Here is a 21,715-nt window from a genome sequence, read left to right as displayed (position 1 = left end):
TAAAATTTTCAATTAGGTCCCTATATTTTTTTTTTAATTGAGTCCTTGCACCATTTTTTTTACTTGGGTCCCTATACTTTTTTTTTCTTTTATTTAGGTCTCTGTACCAATTTTTTTTTTAGTTGGGTCTCTATAAAATTAAGCCAATTACTATTAAGAGGGACTTAATTGAAAAAAAAAATTTGGTGCAAAAACCCAATTAAAAAAAAAATATAGGAACCTAATTAAAAATTTTATGAAACTATAAGGATCAACAGAGCAATTAAACCTAAAATTAATTATTATATATTTATATATAAACATATATAATTTAATTTATTTTTTATGTAATATATTTTATATTAATAATTAATTTTAATAGTTGATTTTTGTATAATTTATGCTAGTTGTTTTTTATTATACAGGGATGATCAAACAAAATTCAACCAAGACATGATTACATCAAGGCCGGTTAATATTGTCTCATTTAAGACACATATAGATGTATGCAGTGCTTGGTTTCCAATTGATGATTGACACTTAAAAAGATTAAAATCCAAAGAGACAAATGGGAAAAGGACTTTGTGTTAACAAATCACTAGTTAGTTTTGCTCCACGGAATTGAAAGTGACATATATATATGTACCATTCATTATCGATCTTATTACACATCACAGTTGTCATGCATCAACCAAGTATATTTAATTTAAATTTAGAATTACATTATATAAAAATATATATTATTAATATACAGATATATTATTGTGCCCATCAAATTCTTAATCGACAACTCAACAAGGACAAAAATTCACATTAATAATTTCTCCATAAAAATATTGATTTACAATATGACCGCTAGCTAGATTACAACAAAAGGAAGAGAGTGGCTAAAAAAAATTGAGAACAACTAGGGAACCAAAAGTATATAAGCCAAAAACCAGCCAAAATATGTTTTGGCTCCATAAAAAATCGGGTTTTAGTTTGTGCTCCGTAATCCTAGGAGCAGTTTTCAAACATATTATTCAAAAAATGATTCTAATTAAACGGTTTTGTTTACTTTTTGGCTGATTATTTTTGGTTCCATATACTTTTCCAAAAAAATTAAAAAAGAAAAAACCTAATAAAGGGTTAATTAAATTGGCTCATCACATTAATGAGATTTAGTAAAATTCAACCCATTATTGTTTTTCTATTTCTAAAAGCATACATTGACTTTTTTCTTAGATAATAATACACTTGACACTCCTACATTTTATGAAATATACCAGCAATAATCATTCTAGTGAAAATGATTTAGGAAAAATTAATATAAACTTAGATAATTAAAAAAAAGTGAATGTTATCATACTCTCTCTAAAGTAAGTTATCCTCTCTGATGTGTCACATTTTAATTGGGTGTTTATTTTAACCTGAGTTACCTTCTCCATTCTTTCGTGGTCGTTGCGCCTCCCAAGCATCACAGTCTCATTGGTGTTTCGTTTTCTCTTCCCAAATCATTCTTCTAGAAAAGATACTCAAACTCTCTCTAATTGCGTTTATTCCTCCCCACTCCTTTGTCGTCGTTATTACGCCTCCCGAGTATTACTGTTTCATTGGGCGTCTTATTTTCTCTTCTCAAATTATTCTTCTAAAAAGAGGTACTCCAACTCTCTCTAATTGGATTTACTCCTCCCTATTGTACTCCTTCATCGTCGTCGTTACGTCTCCCAAACACCATCTCATCGGGTGTCTTGTTTTCTCTTCCCAAATCATTCTTTCGGTAAAGGTACTCCAACTCTCTCTAATTGCTTTTACTCCCCACTTCTTTGTTGGTGTGTCTCCTAAGTATCATCGTTCTTATTGGCCGTCACCGTCTTCCAAAATATTATTAACTCTCATGAGTTTAAAGTAACTCACGTTAAAATATACACCCAATTAAAATATGACATATTCAGAGAGTAACTTATATGTTATTTTAGAAAAAGTAGGATATCATTCACCTTAAAAAAAAAGATATATATATCACTGATAAATTTCACAAAATTGTAGGAGAAATCGGTGTAACTAATTTGCCCAAAACTAAATTACACATGGCTAGAAAAAGCAACAGCTAATACTAAATAATTAATAATAGATTAATTATTATGTGATAGACAAAGGTTGGGGGATTCTGGAAAAAATTTTCTGGCCAGGAGCAAGAAGAGCCAAGGGATCAAAATTGGCCTTTCTATCAATGAACCTTGTCCACTTATCCCCAAAGTGTCGCATCCAATTCTCTTGTGAGTTGTAGTGAGGAAGATACAGCTTGAAATCAAAGCCTCTGTTGTAACACAATTGAATAATTGCATTGTTTTGTGCCACTAAGATTTCAGCATGTGGTCCCTTTGGTGCTGCTGGAACAAATCTTAGCAATGCTACTATGTAGAATATGTTACTGCTTTCTGGCACCATAACCGAGTGACGACTATCCCACCTGATTATAATCAATTTCAACTTAATTAATTACAATCAATTAGGGTAGAAGAATCAACTACTATAGATTACTGTGTAAATTATAAGATATATAATTCATGCTTTTGGGTTTTTATTTTTATTTTATTTTATTTTATTTTATTTTATTTTTTTTATAGAAAGAATATACAAGTGGTCTTATTGGATTATATAAATTATATTATCTTTCCTAAAAAGTTATCTATGTGTTTGAATTTAGATTCTCAATTTTGCTGCTATTTAATTGTCGTCTGATTTCAATACATTAATTTTTAAATATCAAAATTAATTATTTTTGGAATGAATATTGTGAAATTTTATTGTTAAATTTTAAATAATTATAAAATATAAAATCACTTTATTTTAAAATAAAGAAGAGTGCTAGGGGCAGCATTTTTATTAAATTCTGACCAGTACTTAACCATAAATTTTAAATAATTATAAAATATAAAATCACTTTATTTTAAAATAAATTCTAAAAATATATTTTTTTTTTCCAAAATACTTAATAAAAACAGTTATATTCTTAATATACATAATAAAATCCAAGAATTATTGTATGTAAATTGATATGATATGATGCAAGACTTTTATGATTTGTGTTTTGATGATTGATAAATAAATGCAAAGGGGGTGGGGGGGACCCTTAAAAATTTAAAAGAGGAAGCAAATTCCAATCCCCAGAAAAGGGCATAGGGCACCATTATAATTATAAATTTAAATCCCTGTGTGTGTGGAACCAGAGAGAGTGATTTTGTTGTTTTTGTCTGCCAAAATTAAATCTCGTTTCTAGAGCCCCATATATACATACATATTAATTAGACCATATGATATACAAAATCCGGTGTCACTGTAATCCGGTTGGCAAAATAGATATTGCTTTGTCCATTCTTAATTGGCAACCACTGACCCCATTTTGAAAGATACTTTGATGATGGGACATAGAATTTATAAAATGGCAAGATTGAAGAGAACACATATATATCTTGTTTTTTTCCTTTTTCTATAGCTAGTTAGTTTCTTCATTATTCACCCTAGTCTTTAAGATTTTTTTTCCCAATCCATTGGAACATGTATCATGGATGTGATATGATAGATGTACCAAATTTGGCTCACAATCTCTTCTTTTCAGTTTTTTTTTTTGTGTTTATCTTATATTAATATATTTTTAAAAGAAAAAATAGATATTACTTCTTATAGGTATTGTAAAAATGAGTTGCAATTCAATTTTATTATTAGGGTTAGTAGAAATGGGAGTTTTATCAAAACTCAACAAAAATTCACAAATAAATTAAAATTACCCATCTAAATGACTTAGTGATGCTTATGACTTATGAGGTTATAAAATAGTAAAAATACAATAATAATGAAATTAATAGTATAGCACTTAGCTTGATTAATTAGGAAAAATTTTAAGTGTATCGAAAAACACCGGTGTTCCAATTGTTTTAACCGTTGATTTCAATTAATATATATTATATATAATTTTTATAATTCAAATCAACAGTTAAAACAACTGAAATATCGATATTCTCGGTATACTTGAAACTCTTCTGATTAATTAACCTCCAAAAATATTTGAAAATTTAGATGATGTAAAGTGTATCATAATGTACGGAGAAATTCAGTGTAAATATGGTACAACGGTCAGTATGATGAAACCCAACAACTGAGACTACCTTACGACCAAAAGATGATGAAGTCTTTTAGGGTTACTGGTCCCACTTATTTTGGCCTCACCCTTAATAGAAAATAGTAGAAAATATTAGACCTACCCTAAAAATCTTAACTACCAAGTTTAAATTTGTGGTCCATGGACTTAAAATTAAAAGCGTAGTAAAAAAAAAAGGCGTTACAAAGAAGCAAAAGATATATAGAGCTCAGCACTCAGGTGATTTATAAATGTGAATGTGACCTAAAGTCTCAATTTACAGGTCACAAATTTGTGCCCTTATATGGGACCCTTTTGGCCTATATCTCCTCTTGCATGTCATGCACAAAGGTGGTTGTCATTGTTTGAATCTTTTAACCTCGTCATTTTGTCAAATAAAATCATTCAAATAATTAGAATGTACCAATTTATTAAGTGTTAAATTGAAATTCTTGTCTGTGTTGTAAAAAATATTCGTTAAATTAATTATAATATATGTAACAGTTGATGAAAGTTTAGTACTTACTTGCTTCGCAAGAGGGGATACACTAAAATGGGGCCACCAACACCATTCTTGATGATTTTCTTGAAGACTTCACGATCAAACTCAGCAATGTTGGACTTTGATATAAACATGTTCAGCCATGGATGAGGTGCATCCCATATCCCTTTTACTTTTGCTTCCTCTTCAACACGCTTCACACGTAGCAAGAATTCCATGTAGCTCACGTCCACTTCGAACTTTACACCCTCCACGAATCGCAACCGTCCAACTAATTTCTCTACTTCCTATCACAAAACAAAATACAAAATACAAAATAAAAAACAAAAAATTTTATACAATTATTTAATTATATTTATTTTATTGAATAATTAGAATAATATTACGGCCAGCAACTTTTGTGATTAGTAGCCATCAAATAGTCATCAATAATAATTTAATGGTGTAAGATTGGTGTGAGATTTCATCCAATGACTCACCTTTCTCTGCTGGTTACATGCTGGCCAAAATTCAATAAAATTGATAGTCCTAAACTTTTCCTTGGATAAATTCAATATTAATGAATATCAACAGATTATATCATAGGTGGCAAAGTTTATAGAGGAGGGTATTTACGTCATGAAAAAAGAAAATTGATAAATAGTGTTTTATTTATTTTACAAGAGATTGCAGAAAATGATGGCTTATTTTTGGCTATTTCCTGAACTGTGTGGGGACCGTAACGTCAGGGAGATCTCAATGATCAGAGCAATATGCAGCACCTAATGATGTAACATGACCATTTTAACCTCACCTATAAAGAAACCCTACGTTACCCTTTTTACGCTAATAGCTAATAAAGGTACAAGTCCCTTTTGGTAATTTGAACAAAGAAAACATAAGCTTCTTAGGGAAAGTGTTGTGTCAGAAAATCCAATGGAAGATACATTACGACCGAGTAGTCAGTTTTCAGTTCACGAACAACCATTTGCATTTATTAAACTACGTACCCAGAAAAATATGTTCATTTTAATAATAATAATAATTTTCTTAAAAGTAAAATTAAAAATAATTTATTGAAAAATTAACTTAACTTATTTCGAACTATCAAAGATTTATAATTAACGACAAAATAACCCATGCGTGTACTAAATAAGATCAAAATGAAAGTTGGAAAGATAAAAAGAAAAGAAAAAGAGTAGAATTTTCTAGAAAATCGAAATCACAAAAAGCTAAACCCAACATTACTTACTAGTTACTACACACAATGACACAATGATCTGTTAGAATGTGACGTTATGCTGTGCCAATTCGTACACGTGTAGGTGAACTCTGCATGTTTTGACTTTTTACTTGAGACACACACACACTAAAATGGTTCTCTAGCACCTCCACTTTATTATTATTATTATTTTCTTTCTAAAGTAAAGGGTATCTCTCTGTTTCACACTCCATATAAAAGATTAAAAAATGTCTTTTTAATTTGAGTATTTTGGAGAAAATCGAATTGAAAATTCTGAAAACACACTAGTATTGTATAGTATTCATTTTTATAATTACTATCTTTTAAGTTTCTAGATTTATTAATAGTTTAATTTTTAATACAAATTATAATGAAATTCATTAAATTACTAATAAATTTAAAAGAAAAAAAAAGCTATTGAATGAATTAAGGAATACTCATTTTTAATCTTTGGATATTGTTAAGTTATTTTTTATTAAAGTAAGCGCCCTCATATTTAGTAGGTCAAAACTTAGTATCATAAGGGGGACTTCGTACCCTTATGGGGGACACCACTATTAGCCCGACCCCTGTGACCCCCCTAATAAAAAGGGTTTAAAAGACAAATAACTTCTAGCGAAGTGTATCATATACCATGCTAAAAGAGGGGAAAAACGGCCAATGCTAATGTATTATTAAAAAAAAAAAAAAAATAGAGAATGATACGTTGTTAGATATTTTTTTTTTGAGACTTGAATTCAAAATTACTAAGTGAGAATGGTGAAATTATATTTTTTGAGGTATAATTCTTTGGCATGTTGCTAGAGATAATTAATAATAACTAAATACACAAAGTTATAGGTTTTAATATTATTTTTTTCAAAGAAAATGCATGTAGTTTGTTTTTTTAAAATCTACTTTGTAGGTATCTATAAATGTTAATTATTCGTATAAAATAAAGAATAAAGATTTGTTTAATTACTAAAAATAAAAAAAAAAATTTAACAATGAGTGATTAAAAATAAAACAAAAAAAAACCGTCAATTAAGTTTATTTTTTTTAAATAAAGAATAAAATAATTTTAAAAAATAAAAAAAATTTAAAATTTTATAATTTTTTTGAAAGTTTAGATATCCTTTAAACTAAGAATTAGTTTAAATTAATATTTAAAAAAAATAAAAATTCAAAACACAAAATTAGTTATTAAATCTTAAACTCAAATACAGTTGTCTTTTTTTTTCACGGTCATAATATAAAGTAATAATACTTGTATTTTTTTTTTGTCTTGTATGCTGATGCAGATTCCCAATACATATTTTAAATTTTAGATGAAGTATCACAAGAATAAGACCTAATATAAAAGAAAAACAAAGAGAAGTTGAATGAATTGGGAAGTAATTAATTACCATATCAAGAGTTGAAGGATGGTGGGAGTGACGATAATGAAGGGCGAGTTCTAAGCAATAGAGGACGGGTCCAGCGTTGGAAGGGAGACGAACCGGGTCGAACCGTTGGTTAGGGTGAATGGGCACTGTGGGCCAGCCGTTGCAAGGGTCATCGCTGTTCACAAAGACAAAGCCTTCCACGTAGTCAAAACCTTCTCCTTCTCTCAAACTCACTAGCCACTCCGCGTCCCTTGTGTACGCCTCAAATTCTGAGTACACTACCCTTATCCACCTCACCTAACCATCACAAACAAAATTTTTATTTTAAATTACATTAAATGCACACATTTACGTCCCTCAAACGTTTTCTTCATGCATTATACTCACTCTTTTTTTATTATTCAAATAAAAACAATCGAGAGCAACAATTTTAATTTATATTAATTAATATTTTTTTATCAGTAGTAAGCAACATTTTAAATAATTATTAGCCAATTTTTGTGCACTGCAAAAATATTAATAGTTTAAAATATTTTACGTTGATAATGTAGAAAAATTAAATCAGAAAAAAAAATTCACCATGTCTGGAGCTTGTTGAAGAAGGACTCTAGCTCTGGTAATGATACCGAACTGTCCAAGACCACCAAGCGCGGCAAAGAAAAGTTCCGAATTCTGCTTTTCAGAGCAGATAACCGTTTCGCCTCTCCCAGTAACAACCTCCATCTCCGTCACGTTTGCCGTCTGAGGTCCGTAACGGAACGCCTGTCCACTAACGCCGCCGTTAGACAGCGTTCCCCCAACCGTTAAACCCAAATAATCCGTCCACGACCTCGGCGCCAAACCGAACTGCGAAACGCACCGTTTCAACACGTCTTCCCATAATGCCCCTCCCGGAACGTCGACGTATCGCAAACCACCGCTACCGTTTTCAGCACCGAAACGAAAACAGTGATTCTCCATGGCGCGCATGTCGAGGACCAAGCCTCTGTGCGCCATGGCTTGGCCGTTGATGGAGTGACCGTTGCCTCGAGCCGCCACCGTGAGATTCGCCGTGGCCGCCGCAGCTCGGACGGCACGAGCGATGTCGACGGCGGAGGATGGACGGATGACTGCGAGCGGCTTCGAGAATTTTGTGCCGCCGAAGTCTTTGCCGGCGGAGGCGGTGGCTGTTGTGATTTCGAGGCCGTCGAGGGACGAAACGACGTCGCCGTCGGTGTCGTCTTGCCTCGATTCGGCGTCGTTTCCGTGAACGAAGTGTTCCAGGTACGCTATCATTTTTGCCGGTAAGCGGTGAAACAGTGAAACACTGAAATGGTTGTTGATTATTATATTTTTTATTTTTTAATTTTGTTTTTGTTTTGGGCTTTGTTTGGATCTTGGGGTATTCTGTGTATTGTGTGTGTGTGAGTGTGGTAATGGTGCATGTGAGGTTCTGGCGTGGCGTTGTGGCGTTTAAATAGGGGGCTGATTTGGATTTACATGGAATCTTCTTGTAATAAAAAAGGGAAATAATTTATTTTAAAAACATAAGATGATCGGAAATAAATAAATACAATAAAAATTTAATTATTCTATTAATAATTATAATTTTATTAAATTTATAAAATTAAAAATAATACAAAAATTTAATTAAAAAAATATATAAATTTAATTATAAATTTAATAAAATTATAAAGACTGATAAAATAATTAAATTTAGGTTTAATTACTCTGTTGGTTCTATAGTTTCGCGAGATTTTCAATTAGGTTCCTATACTTTTTTTTCTTTTAATTGGGTCTCTGCATCAATTTTATTTTTCAATTGAGTCTCTACACTTTTTTTTTCTTTTATTTGAGTTCTTGTACCAATTTTTTTTTTAATTGGGTCCTATACAATTAAGCCAATTACTACCAAGAGAAATCTAATTGAAAAAAAAATTTAATGCAGGAACTAATTAAAAAAAAATATAAAGACCTAATTAAAAATTTTGCAAAATTATAGAATTCGATAGAATAATTAAACCTTAAATTTAAAATAAAATAAAAATTAGTATCATCATAGTCATAAAATATTTTATTTTTTGGTAAAAATTTATAGAATTATATAATAATTTTTAATTTTATATTAAATATAAAAATAACTGTAGATGAGTTTTACTTTTTATTTTTATGATTCTGTTGACATTAAGTTTATGCTAACAAACCAGCATTACGCTAACAAACCAGCACTACAAGAAGTTTAATAATTATAGTTTAATTTAAAAAAAAATCTCAAACAACCTCTAATAATTATTTCGAAAGATAATGAAATTTTGGATAAAAAAAATATATTTTTTAATTTTTGATCTTTATTTTTATGAAAGTGATTAGTTTTTTTGTTAATATTTTTTTTTACAAAAAAATTAATCAGTTTTATAAAAGTAAAGATCAAGTGGCGAAAAGGGTATTTTTTTTTTATCTCATAGTCCCTTCGAAATATTTATTAGGGGTCGGATTGGATATTCATTCTTAAATTTATCGTTGAAATTTTTTTTACCGTAAATCAGACAAAAAAATAATGTATTTTTTTTAGAAAATGACAAATAGGTGCTTGACCTTTTGATCCGCAGATATTTAAGTTCTCGAGGATTTGAAAATACATTTAAATCTCTCACATTTTCAAAATCTAGACATATTAATCCCTCATGTTCAGTTGGGTTTGTCAGACTCAGCGGAAAAATCAAAACGTAACTCCCGTTGTACTGATCTGGTTCATACGGATACACACGTGAGAGAGTTTTTAAAATTAAACAATTAAGACTCAGCTATTGATATGTCCAAATTTGAGAAAATAATCATTTTTAACCATGAAAGATTCGAACACTGATATTTTTACCCATAAAAGATGAAAATTAAAATTATACCCATGAAAGATAGACTTTTGCAGATAAAATTATCCTAATCCTAAAAAATTAAATACAATTCCCAAACTACCCTCATAATATATCCTAACTCTAACCTCTAATTTTACTCCCATATCACTATTTCTCCAATCCCAAACCCTACCACCACTTTTATCCACAATTACATTACTGCCACCATCACCATCACCATCACCATCACCATCACCACCACCGTCACCTGCGAAGTGCCAATCGGAGAAGCCAGGGTCCACGGGAATTTCAGCAGCGAATATGGCACGGAGGTCTGGTGGGAAGGCGAAACCGAACTCGGTCTCGGCGCGTGCGAACTCAGCGTCGGAGAGACCCGATTGGACCTGAACACCTGACTTGCGTAGAGACTTTATAACTTTATCGATGAGCGAAGAGAATGAAAGGAGGCCATTTTTTACCGGGAGCAAGGATGGTGCGGAAGTGGTTAGAACGGATGCGGCCTGGGACGATAGGCGACACAAGCCCGCTATGTGGACCGGATTTAGACCAGTTATCCTCTGGTTCACGTCGACCATTATGTTGTGTTTACTGAAGTGGGTATGTAGTGTTGTTGTTCTGTATTTTGTGGGAATTGGGGTTGCAGTTCCGTTATGTAGTTTGTTTTGAGTGTTTCATGGAGAGAAAGAGCTTTCTGGCAGAAGAAGAGTTGAAATGCTTAGGAAGCCAAATCAGAAGAGGATTATGAAGAATAAGGTGAAGGAGAAAACGAGGTCAATGGTACAAAAATTGAAAAATGGTGAAATCTTTTAATTGTTCTTTCTCTTTGCTATTTGGGTATTTTTTTATTTTGGAAAAAACAAAGCAATTCTTTTTTTCTGTTTTTACATGAAATGGGATCTATGATTGGATTTTAATAAAAACAGAAGAGAATGTACGGGAGATAAATAAAGTTTTGGATTTGGTGAGTTTTACGATGTGTGTATTCTACGTCTTCATTGATGATGATAATGGATACTGATGGTGGAATTGAACGTGTGTTGGGGTAGTGTCCAGGAGCAGTAGAAGTGGTGATGGCAGTGGTGGTAATGGTGATGGCGGTAGTAACGGTAGTAGTTAGAGATGAGAGCGGTGGTAGGATTTGAAATTGGAAAAAATGGTGGTGTAGAGTAAAATTAAAGATTAAAGTTAGGTTATATTAGAGGGTAATTTGGGAATTGTATTTAATTTTTTAGGATTTGGATAATTTTGTCTGTAAAAGTCTATCTTTTATGGGTATACTTTTAATTTCCATCTTTTATGGTTAAAAATGTCAGCATTCGAATCTTTCATGGTTAGAAATGGTTATTTACTCTCCAAATTTTAAAGAGGTCAACAATTTTAATGTATTTTTAAATCATCAAAAACTTAAATATCTGCGAACCAAAAAGTTAGGAATCGATTTGTCTTTTTCTTTTTTTTTTTATTAGATCGAAATACCTACAGAAGGATAAGTTATAAAATGTATTAATACTTTAATAGTCAAACTATAAATTGTGACTACGATTGACAAATAAATTTTGTTAGGGAGACAACGAAGAATATAAATAATGTGAATAATGGGCTGCAGATTTAGTCAAAATACATATAAAAAATAAAAAATATTCTACAAATTATCTAAATAAAAAATTTTACTCAGTTATTCTAAAAATATAACCATCTCAAACCCTAATTTATCAAAATATTTTACTTCAATACCCTCTTCTTTCTTAAATGGCTATCACTCCCACCTTCATCAATAATCATCCCACCTCATCGTTGCTGCTTGGCTTGCCACACACCGCCACCGGCGTAGTTGACTCATAGTCAAAATAACCATCCACTTAAGGATAAAAATAATCATTCGCATACCTAATAAATTGAACATCCAACAAATTTTAATTATATATAACTAAATTAAATCCAATCAAAATAATCATGCACATAAGATTTAAAATAACTATCCACATACCTACTAAAATGACCATCCTAAACTGGCCATTAAAGTAGAATAAGAAGGAGATGAATGAACAGAAGAAGCAACCATGATCAAGCTCCCGTAACCGCATACGTCCCTGTATGTTGATCGGATCTGTCGCGGATGGTGACGCTAGAACGATGAACGCAGTGGTCTACGGGGGAGGCTGCACGACCGGCGACGGGTGGGCAGCGCGAAAGAGGCTGTCCAGGGCTGGTGCAGCGTGACCGGACGTACCACAATCCACCGGTCGACGTGTTCCTCTACCGGTGCAGCGCCATCCTCGCCGGCTCAAGGTCATACTCAGTGAGTCTCATTCCTTTTCCAACACCGTCGATAATTGCTCTTCCTCCAAGGTGTCCGCAAAAATGCTCTATCCCCGCCTTGAAATTCAACCCTCCACCACTAAGAACGTTATTCATCACCAAGCTTCCCTTCTTCGTCTTATTCTTGTTTTCAAGAATAATCTCAAAAACTCTCAAGATTTCACCTTTCTTGATATTTTTACGAACACAAATTAGGAAAAATCTTATTTAAGTGAGACTACGACGATGAAAGGAAATATTAGAAGTTAGAAAGAAAATATAATATTAAGAGTAACCGTCTGAAGTGAAAATGTGTTTAGCTACAAATCTTAATGTTTTAAATTTTAAAATTTTAAAATTTGAATTTTAACTATAATTTTCCTTCTAATTTTAAATTATTATTCAAATTGTTCATAGATGTAATTATTTTTCCATACTTTCTCTTGACAAATTTATCCCTACACGCATTTACTTCTCTATATTCTCCCTTGTGGCTAGAACTAGCAACCTTTGGCAAGGGCAAGCCAATGTCTTCTTGCAAATATAATTTCTCTTAATTATTGCATAACATCGAAGCCAACATTACACAATTAATATTGTAGCTAATCTTTAATATAAAAAAATTTGAAAATTAAAAAAAAATTCAAAATTCAACTAAAAAAATGTCTGAAATCTATATCCAACAACAATTCTTTTTAATAGGCTTCATATTAAATTTATTTAACAACTTGTTATAATATTGACTGAATTAAAATTACTTGTTATAGGTTTAATTCTTTAGTATTATTCTTTAGTTTAATCCTCTTTAAAATTTTTATTTTATTTTTTGTTAGTAATAATTTTTTTTTTTTTGTTTCTCTCTGAAAATTAATCTAGCTCCGCTCCCACATATGCTGTTAGTTGCGCAAGCAGATTTGTGAGTATCATTTTATTATTTGATAATTCACAAAACCTTAGTTGATATTTCTTTATCAGGTGACGACGCATTGTTTTGTTTTTTGTTTTTTTATTTCGAAACCTTGACAAGAAAGCATTGATCTTCATTCTAATTGATTTTTTTAGTTATGAGGTTATACCAAGATTATGAAAAGTGATTGGATGGCATGTAATAAGACTGAATTAATCACTAATAAGAAATGATATCATTTGACATTCTATTAGTCACTTATTATAGTTATAGAATAGATGCATTATTAATTATGTGTACATTATTCTATTATGGATTATTATGAATTTAATTTAATTTCTCCAGGTAGCTAGGCTTGTTTTTTTTTTTTTTTTTTTTTTTTTTTTGTCTATGGTATCCCCTAATCCGACAGGTTAAGGCCTAATCTGTCGTGGATCGGAGCTGTACTTAAGGGTCTGCTACTGGCCAATGAGTTGCTGTATGCACAAAACGGGATTCGAACCCTCGACACTTGCTTAAACGGACGAGTGAGTTGACCACTCGACCAACCCAAGTTAGTTGGTAGCTAGGCTTGTTGAAATCGATTGTTGCACGAAAAAAGAGTCTTCACTACTAGAGAATGATAAATAGCCACATAGAAAGAATTAGAATTTTTTTAAACACATTGAATTATTAAATTAATGGTTTTATTAATGTCAATACTATTAATAATAAAGAATCGTATTTTGCTGCAACTACAACGAACTGCTAAGAGTAGTAAAATTAAAAGCAAACAAAATTAAATTACAAGTCAACAGAAATAACTTATATTTGAGTTATTTAGAAGCTGAAAAAGCATGTTAGGATGTTTTTTATTAAGATGGATGAGATAATGCAAAGTTACACTTTCAAAGGTATAATAATTGAGAAAATAATAATATAATATAATTTAGAGAAAATTAAACAACAATAGAGTTGAAACTATTATAACGTAACGATCCATTAATTTATACTTAATAATAACTACTTATTCTAAAATGAAAAAAATCTTGTAAATAATCAAAAATTTCATTTTTATTATCCTTCTTTAATTTTGTAAAAGATATATAAATTAGTTAATTTCTTTCTTTTTTTTTCTTATTTTGACTGTTAGTCCTATAATATAATTCTTTTAGAATGAAAAGTATTGCCCACTTTCTTTATATTGATAGTGTTAATTGTGGTATAATTTTTTTTATTGAAACAAAATTCTAAATCACCATAATAAAAAAAATCCTAATCAGTCATTCCTTTTTCTTTCTCTTTTTTTTTCATTATAATAAAATAGTACTTTTGTGATAATTTTTTTTCACTGCATAATGACGGTTTTAACTTTTACTAAAATTTTCACTATGATTATAATTCTATTGTCAATTTGAGCATCACCAAATCACCAATTCACTTAATGACAGTTTCAAACAAAAAGGTCGCTAAATAATTTGCGACGATTTTAAAAATATTAAATTGTCGTAATTTATAGCATTGATAGGGTGTTTTTTCTGCTATATTTAACGACAGTTCGAAACAATATTTAAATTACTAATTTCTGTTTTATATATATATATATATAACTGCACTTTTAAACAATTTTTTAATTTTGAAAGTTTCAAACCGTTGTTGATATTATTCTCTATTATATTGCTAATTTTTTCTGTTTCAAATCAAATATACTCATTTCTATCTCAATAAAATTTTTTACATCAAAATATTTATATAATCAAAGATCTAATTTATTGGCCATCAAATTCATAATTCATGTATCTACAGAGAGTAAGTATTATTAGTCTATTGGAAAAGTACGAGGAGCCAATGAAATATTTATACAATGTGTACAATGGAGGTTAGGGAGTATTAGAGATATAATCATTAGTATTACTTTTTTTCATCAGCTGAAGTTTTTGGGATGAGTGGTATCATGATATGGTATTAGAGCGCTAGATCCAAAAGATCAAGAGTTCAGTTTATGTTTTTGGGAAGATGTACTCGGATGGTTATTCTAGATGGTATGAGAGATGTTCATTTTGTAACTCAATAGCCCATTGTACACATTGTACAAATAGTCTATTGTCTCCCTAGCGGGATCCTAGTCTATTATACACATTATAAGTCTAGCTAATGAGTTATAGTTCAAATGACATAATCTCCCCATACTCAATTAAGAGGTTGCAAGTTCGAGTCTCCTATCTTTGATAAAAAAAAAAAAAAAAACAATTCATGTATGTACGTGCTAAATAATTTTAAATATAACAAAATTCTTAAAATTATAGATAGTTTTCATAATTTAAAGTGTCAAAATATTTTATAATACGATGACACTCCTTCAATTATTTTGTGATTCACGTAGACCAAATGAGGAAGATTTGGCTCCTGTCAACGATTTCAAATTTTCTACCTAAAATAATGAAAATACACAAATGCATATAAGATTATCAAAGAGAATAACATAAGGAAAATATACATAAGTAATAAGGAAAATATATATATATATATCATATAACAGTGTATATTATACAATAGTTTTCTAAAAATATATTTATAAAATTTTTAAAATAATTAAATCGCTCAACCATAGTACTTTTTAACAGTTTTTCTTCAACTCTTAACTGATGACTATATATAATTCTTTCTGTCCATAAAATTTGGCCCCTTAAAAATATGTAGTAGCCCCACCCCTGATTAAATTTGATCAGTTCTTTGAAAGAAAATAAATAATAAAACGGTTAGAATTTATTTTTCTTTAGATCAGATATGAGAAAAAACAAAATAAACAGTGTTATCTGTCGGAATTTTTTATTGAAAATTTTGATATCCTCGTAATTAATGTGAAAACTGGAAAGCAATGTACCATAACAGAATTACGGTATGCATGTGCTCAAAATAGGAGACAATAATGATGAATACTAGGAATGTTGTCATGCTGCTAATAATAAAAATAATAATAATAACAAAAATAAGAATATTATTATATTATTCTTACTAGCGCCATATTACTGTGGTTTAGGGTCGTAAATATTATGGTTGTATTTCATAGTATTCCTCCTATACGAGGATATGACTTGGCGTAACATTTGAATTCTAACTACTATTTTTTATTTGAACTTAATTCTAACACATTGTGAGAATAAAACAACATTATATGTATATTTAATTATATAATATTATACTAATAAAAATAATTATTTTTTATATTAATTACATCTGAATAATTATTAAAAAATTGAATATATAATTAAATAATTATTTAAAATATTTTATATTATCACTATATTAAAATTTAATTCTTTTTATTTTAATAAGAGAAAATGATGTATATATATATATATATATATATAGGTGAATTCTACCCAACCCCCTCTAAAATAACATGTAAGTTATCCTTCATGATGTGTCACATTTTAATTGGTCATTACTTAACTATAGTTGGGTTATTTTGTAATTTATTATTTGAGATGCGTAATTGTATAATTTCTTAAAATATTAAAATTCTACTCCATTAATTGAAGCACGTTCTCACGCAATCTCTTTCTACAGTGCATCATTCCTTAACGAGTCGTTGAATTTCCATGGCTTGGAACTTCTTCGTTCTTCCCAGTATAGTCAGCACCGACTTCCAGTATAGTCAGCACCGACTTCATTGCTATCTCATGTCCTCTCACTCAATCTCTTTTTTTTTTTTTACCATGGATCATTCCTTACCAATAGAATTAATGGTTAGTTTGGTTATTAAATTTTTTTCATTAAAAATAATATATGAAATATATATTCATATGTAAAATATAATATAATATAATAAAATAAATCTATTAAGAGTACTTAAAAGTATAATTAAAATCAGGAATATACAAATATAATAATAAAATTTGTACTCTAAACAAGTAAACATATCTTTTATCATACATAAATTATTTAAAAAAATATAAATTGTTAAAATTAATAACACAAATTTAAAATGATAAAATTCAACTTTCTTACAAGTAATTTTTATAGTATTTTTATTCTTTTAATTTTTAATTTATTAATATTTTATTATTTAATTAATGATTAAACAAATTATTTTCATGAGAAATATTTTTTGTATAATCTTAAAGAAGAGACCAATATACTAATTTAAAAATTAATGTAAAAATGATATTTTAAATAAAAAATAGTTAATATTAAAATTTTTAAATACAAAAGCAAATTATATAGATATTCAGGATATAAATATAAAATACATGTTTAAAATAAATAAAGGAGACAAAAATAATTATTTATTTCTCATGAGTACTTCCATTTTATCTGTTTTATTTATTTTATGCATATATTTTATATTTATCTTTTAAATATTTATACAAATTATTTTTATATTTAAAAATTTTAATATTAAATATTTTTTATTTAAAATTTCATTTTTACTTTATTTTTTAAACTAATATATTGGTCTCTTCTATAAGATAATACAAAACATAATTTTTTATAAAAATAATTTGTTTAATCATTAATTAAATAATAAAGTACTAATAAATTGTAAATTAAAAGAATAAAAATATTATAACAAATACAGTAAAAAATTGAATTTTATTATTTTAAATTTGTATTATTAATTTTAATAATATATTTATTTTTTAAATAATTTATGTATGATAAAAAATATGTTTACTTGTTTAGAGTACAAATTTTATTATTATATTTATATATTCATGATTTTAATTATACTTTTAAGTATTTTAAATAGATTTATTTTATTATATTATATTTTAAATATGAATATATATTCCATCTTGTAATTAAATAAATAAATATTTTTTTAATGAAAAAATTTAATAACCGAACTAACCATTAATGATGTTGATGTTGGTAAAGAGTGATTACCATTAATGATGTTGATGTTGGTAAAGAGTGATTCATGGCAAAAAAAAAAAAAAAAAAGAAGAAGGGTGGGGATTGAGTGAGAGGACAAGAGATAGCAATGAAGTCCGCGTTGGCTATACTGGGAAGAACAGGGAAGTTACGAGCCATGGGAATTCAACGACCCGTTAAGAAATGATGCACTGTAGAAAGAGATTGTGTGAGAACGTGCTTCAATTAATGGAGTAGAATTTTAATATTTTAAGAAATTATACAATTACCCATCTCAAATAATAAATTACAAAATAACCCAACTATAGTTAAGTAATGACCAATTAAAATGTGACACATCATGAAGGGTAACTTACATGTTATTTTAGAGGGGGTTGGATAGAATTCACCATATATATATTAGTTAAAATTAAATTTATTATTGATGTTATCTTTTAAAAATTAAATTTATTATTGATGTTATCTTTTAAAAATTTATTGAGGAAAGCTAAGAGACATAATCCATAAATTCACTAATAATAATATTAATTGGGACGATTTAAAATTATATATATATGAAGTTTAAACTTTATTATCGTCAATGTCAAAGAAAAAGACGATGCAAATCATTGGCGTTAGAAAGACTTTAATTAGTTATGTAAGATATATTTGATTAATGTATAAACATTAGTTATGTGTAATATTCTGAAAACAAAATAAATCTCACTATCTTAGTCAACATTTAAACAAATTATTAAAAAGTCAAAAGTCAACTATAGCTTCTAAGTTTTGCACATACATGTTCTAGAACTAAATTGGTTATAGACGTGCATTATATGTGTTTGCAACTCAACATAAGTACCCAACACTAAACTAAGTATTTATATCACCAGAACTTTATATTAAAATTACTCCTTAATTATTTGACAAATTCAAATGTTCTGATTATTTTTTAAGTGTGTGTTTTTTTTTTTTTCATCAAATAAGTCACTAAAAATATTAGAATAGGAGAGTGCCTTTGGCATATTTAAATAAAATAAAAATCTTATAAACTATTTTGGAATTAGTCTCATCACATGTTACATTTTATATAAGAAAAGCCAATCAAAATGCATCGGATGAATGAAAAAAAAAATGCCATTAGTGTTTCTGTTGTTGATTTATATTAAGCATAAAACACCATGTTTCCTATTTAAATAGTATAAAAATGCCATTTTTATAAGAAGAATTAATTTTAAGTAAGATTAATATAATTAAATATTTGATATGAATAACTTTAAAAATGATGTTTATTATTTAAAAAAAAAGTGAAACAATGACAAAATTGAATTGGACTAATTATATATTATATTATTAGAGGATTTGTTATTAATTACTTGACTAAGTCTATAATACGTATATTGTGTGCAGACATTTCTTGCTTCAATTACTTTTTATAAACGTGTCAGTTTATAAAATATTCAAAATAATATTGTAGTGTGCATATATATGTTTTGATTCTTGACTTTGCCATTAATAATTTTGACATTATATTAATTATATATAATATTGTTATAAGAAGGGTCAGAGCTTGCGAAATTCCTATAACAACACACAAAAATAATATATAATAAGCTGGTTGCTCTTTGATATCGATCTGATTTAGCCAGATGCATCATATTTAGTGTTTCTGTTGAAAAGCATGCAATGCTCAATTTATATTTTTCTTATTAGTAACAAATAATTAATAATAATACTAATAACATTGACTTCTGACCTTCTTTTAACAAAATGGTATATAAAGGTTAGGTGGAGAAATTTAATTAGTATTTTGGCTGTTGAACTGGTATGATATATAATTATTTATTTATTAATTTAAATTTTAAAATAAATTATTTTATGTGATTGAATATATTCACAATGCTATCAAGAATCAGATTTAGAAAGTGCATTTAGAAATTCTATTTTAATATTTACAAGGGGCAAAAACGTTTTCTTCGAGTGTTTTGTGTCGGAATGTATGCTTGTGTTTTGGGATACTTGCTAGGATTTGATCAGAAGTAGGTTTTTTAGTGGTTAGGCCAACAAGATTATATACTGATTAGGGAGTTTTTGTTAAGACGAGAATTTGTTTTTTATGTCCAAGGGTTTGCTGCAGTTACAGTTTTAGTTATGGAGTTAGTAAGTTAGTAATGTGGTTGAAGTTATTGAAGCTAATATAACAAAAAAAATTTTAAAATTGCAGATAGGTGATGATTTAATTACCATCATATTTCACCATGGAGGATCATTCATCACAGATATTGATGGAGGTATGACTTACAATGGTGGAGAGGTTTCTGAGTTGATATAGACAAACTAGATGTCTTCTTTATCCGAGACTACCACAAGAATCTTGGATATGACAAGATGTCTCAAACATGGTGGCTGGTGCCTAATAGGCCTTTGCAAAATGGTCTAAGGGCTATAACAGATGACAAGGAGCTCTTGGAAATGTGTTACCTTGCTTAGCAAAATAAGGGGGTTATTCATGTGTACTACGAACATGGAGTCTCAAAACCTCTGTACATTGAAGAAGCAGAGCCAGTCTCATCTAAAGGCAAGGAGCTGATGGTGATACAGGACTTGATTCCCACCCTCAAACCCCACCACCAATGATGATGCCGAACCAATTCCTACCACAACAACCTCTACTCCAACCTCTGCACCAAATGACACCACTATTCCCACCCAAAAAACAGTCTCCACTACAAAGCTCCCACCTATTTCAATTTCTGTTAGTAAACCAGCAAAAAAAAATACACCCCCACCCCACTGCAACTCCTATGTCTAAGCCCAATCCACCCCGAAAAACAGTGGCTCAACCCAATAAAACCAAGCCCAAAAATCCACCAAAAAAATGTCTCAACCCACTGCAATTCCTAAATCATGGTCGAAATTGAAAGAGACCAAGAAGTCTAGTGTACCAAAGAGAGGGTCTAAGAATGTAAAATCTGCAGCACTAGCACAATATGAAAGGAGGCCACTGACAAGAGCAACTGTTGGTGGAACTACTGCAAGACGTAATGGTAAGGGAAAATAGCCCCAAACAGAATGTGTGTCATTGTCTAGCTCAAAGGATTCCTCAGATAGTCAAGCCAGTAATGATAGCGAGGAGGATGAACCATATCGGCCTAGTGGTGATGAGGTTTCTAGTGAGAAAGATGTGGCTGTGGAGAGATCAGCAGGAAAGAAAAAGACAAATGTGAAATTCAGAACCAGGATAGATAAGAAACCTACTAAACAAAAGAGGGTTGTAATGGTTGAGGATGATGGTCCCGTGTGTGCTGACTCAGACTCAGAGGATGATGCACTTTTTTTTGGACCAATTCCTAAGTTCTGCTCAATGGGAGCGTATCATGCTGCCCAAGATGAAGGTTATGAGGAATCTGACGGTGGAGACTCATGGCACTTAGAAGAAATGAAGACTCCTCCAAACTCTGAGGATGAGTTGGAGGAGATTGATTCAGATGAGGTCTTCCCTGTATTTAGAGATGGAGGTAGGTTTAGGGAGCTTAGGCTTGCGGTTGGAATGACATTCACTACAAAGATGGATTTCAAAGAGGCTGTACGTGAATATTGTATATAGGAAGGTTGGAGGATTTGGTTTAAGAAGA

General features: G+C 29.6%; 1 protein-coding gene across 1 annotated transcript; it reads right to left on the bottom strand.

Moving 5' to 3' along the window:
* Nucleotides 1-1,953: 1,953 nt before the first annotated feature.
* On the bottom strand, nucleotides 1,954-8,615 carry LOC112755883 (cytokinin dehydrogenase 7). The gene is made up of 4 exons (XM_025804206.3): nucleotides 7,767-8,615; nucleotides 7,209-7,484; nucleotides 4,626-4,888; nucleotides 1,954-2,431 (listed from the first exon to the last, which is right to left on the bottom strand). Exons 1-4 carry the CDS (start codon nucleotides 8,460-8,462, stop codon nucleotides 2,101-2,103), a joined length of 1,566 nt encoding a protein of 521 aa, XP_025659991.1. The 5' UTR covers nucleotides 8,463-8,615; the 3' UTR covers nucleotides 1,954-2,100.
* Nucleotides 8,616-21,715: the final 13,100 nt, after the last annotated feature.

Source organism: Arachis hypogaea, chromosome 6 (genome assembly GCF_003086295.3).
Source record: "Arachis hypogaea cultivar Tifrunner chromosome 6, arahy.Tifrunner.gnm2.J5K5, whole genome shotgun sequence".
NCBI lineage: Eukaryota > Viridiplantae > Streptophyta > Magnoliopsida > Fabales > Fabaceae > Arachis > Arachis hypogaea.
Note: the sequence above shows the minus strand (reverse complement) of the source record. Positions and strands in the feature narration are given on the sequence as shown.

Excerpts from the sequence above, each read along its gene's own strand:
- LOC112755883 (XM_025804206.3), bottom strand. The coding sequence starts at position 8,462 with ATGATAGCGTACCTGGAACACTTCGTTCACGGAAACGACGCCGAATCG. Across the intron at positions 4,889-7,208 it reads ATCCTTCAACTCTTGATATG|GAAGTAGAGAAATTAGTTGG; the intron begins GTAATTAATTAC and ends GTTTTGTGATAG. Across the intron at positions 2,432-4,625 it reads TATCCCCTCTTGCGAAGCAA|GTGGGATAGTCGTCACTCGG; the intron begins GTAAGTACTAAA and ends GATTATAATCAG.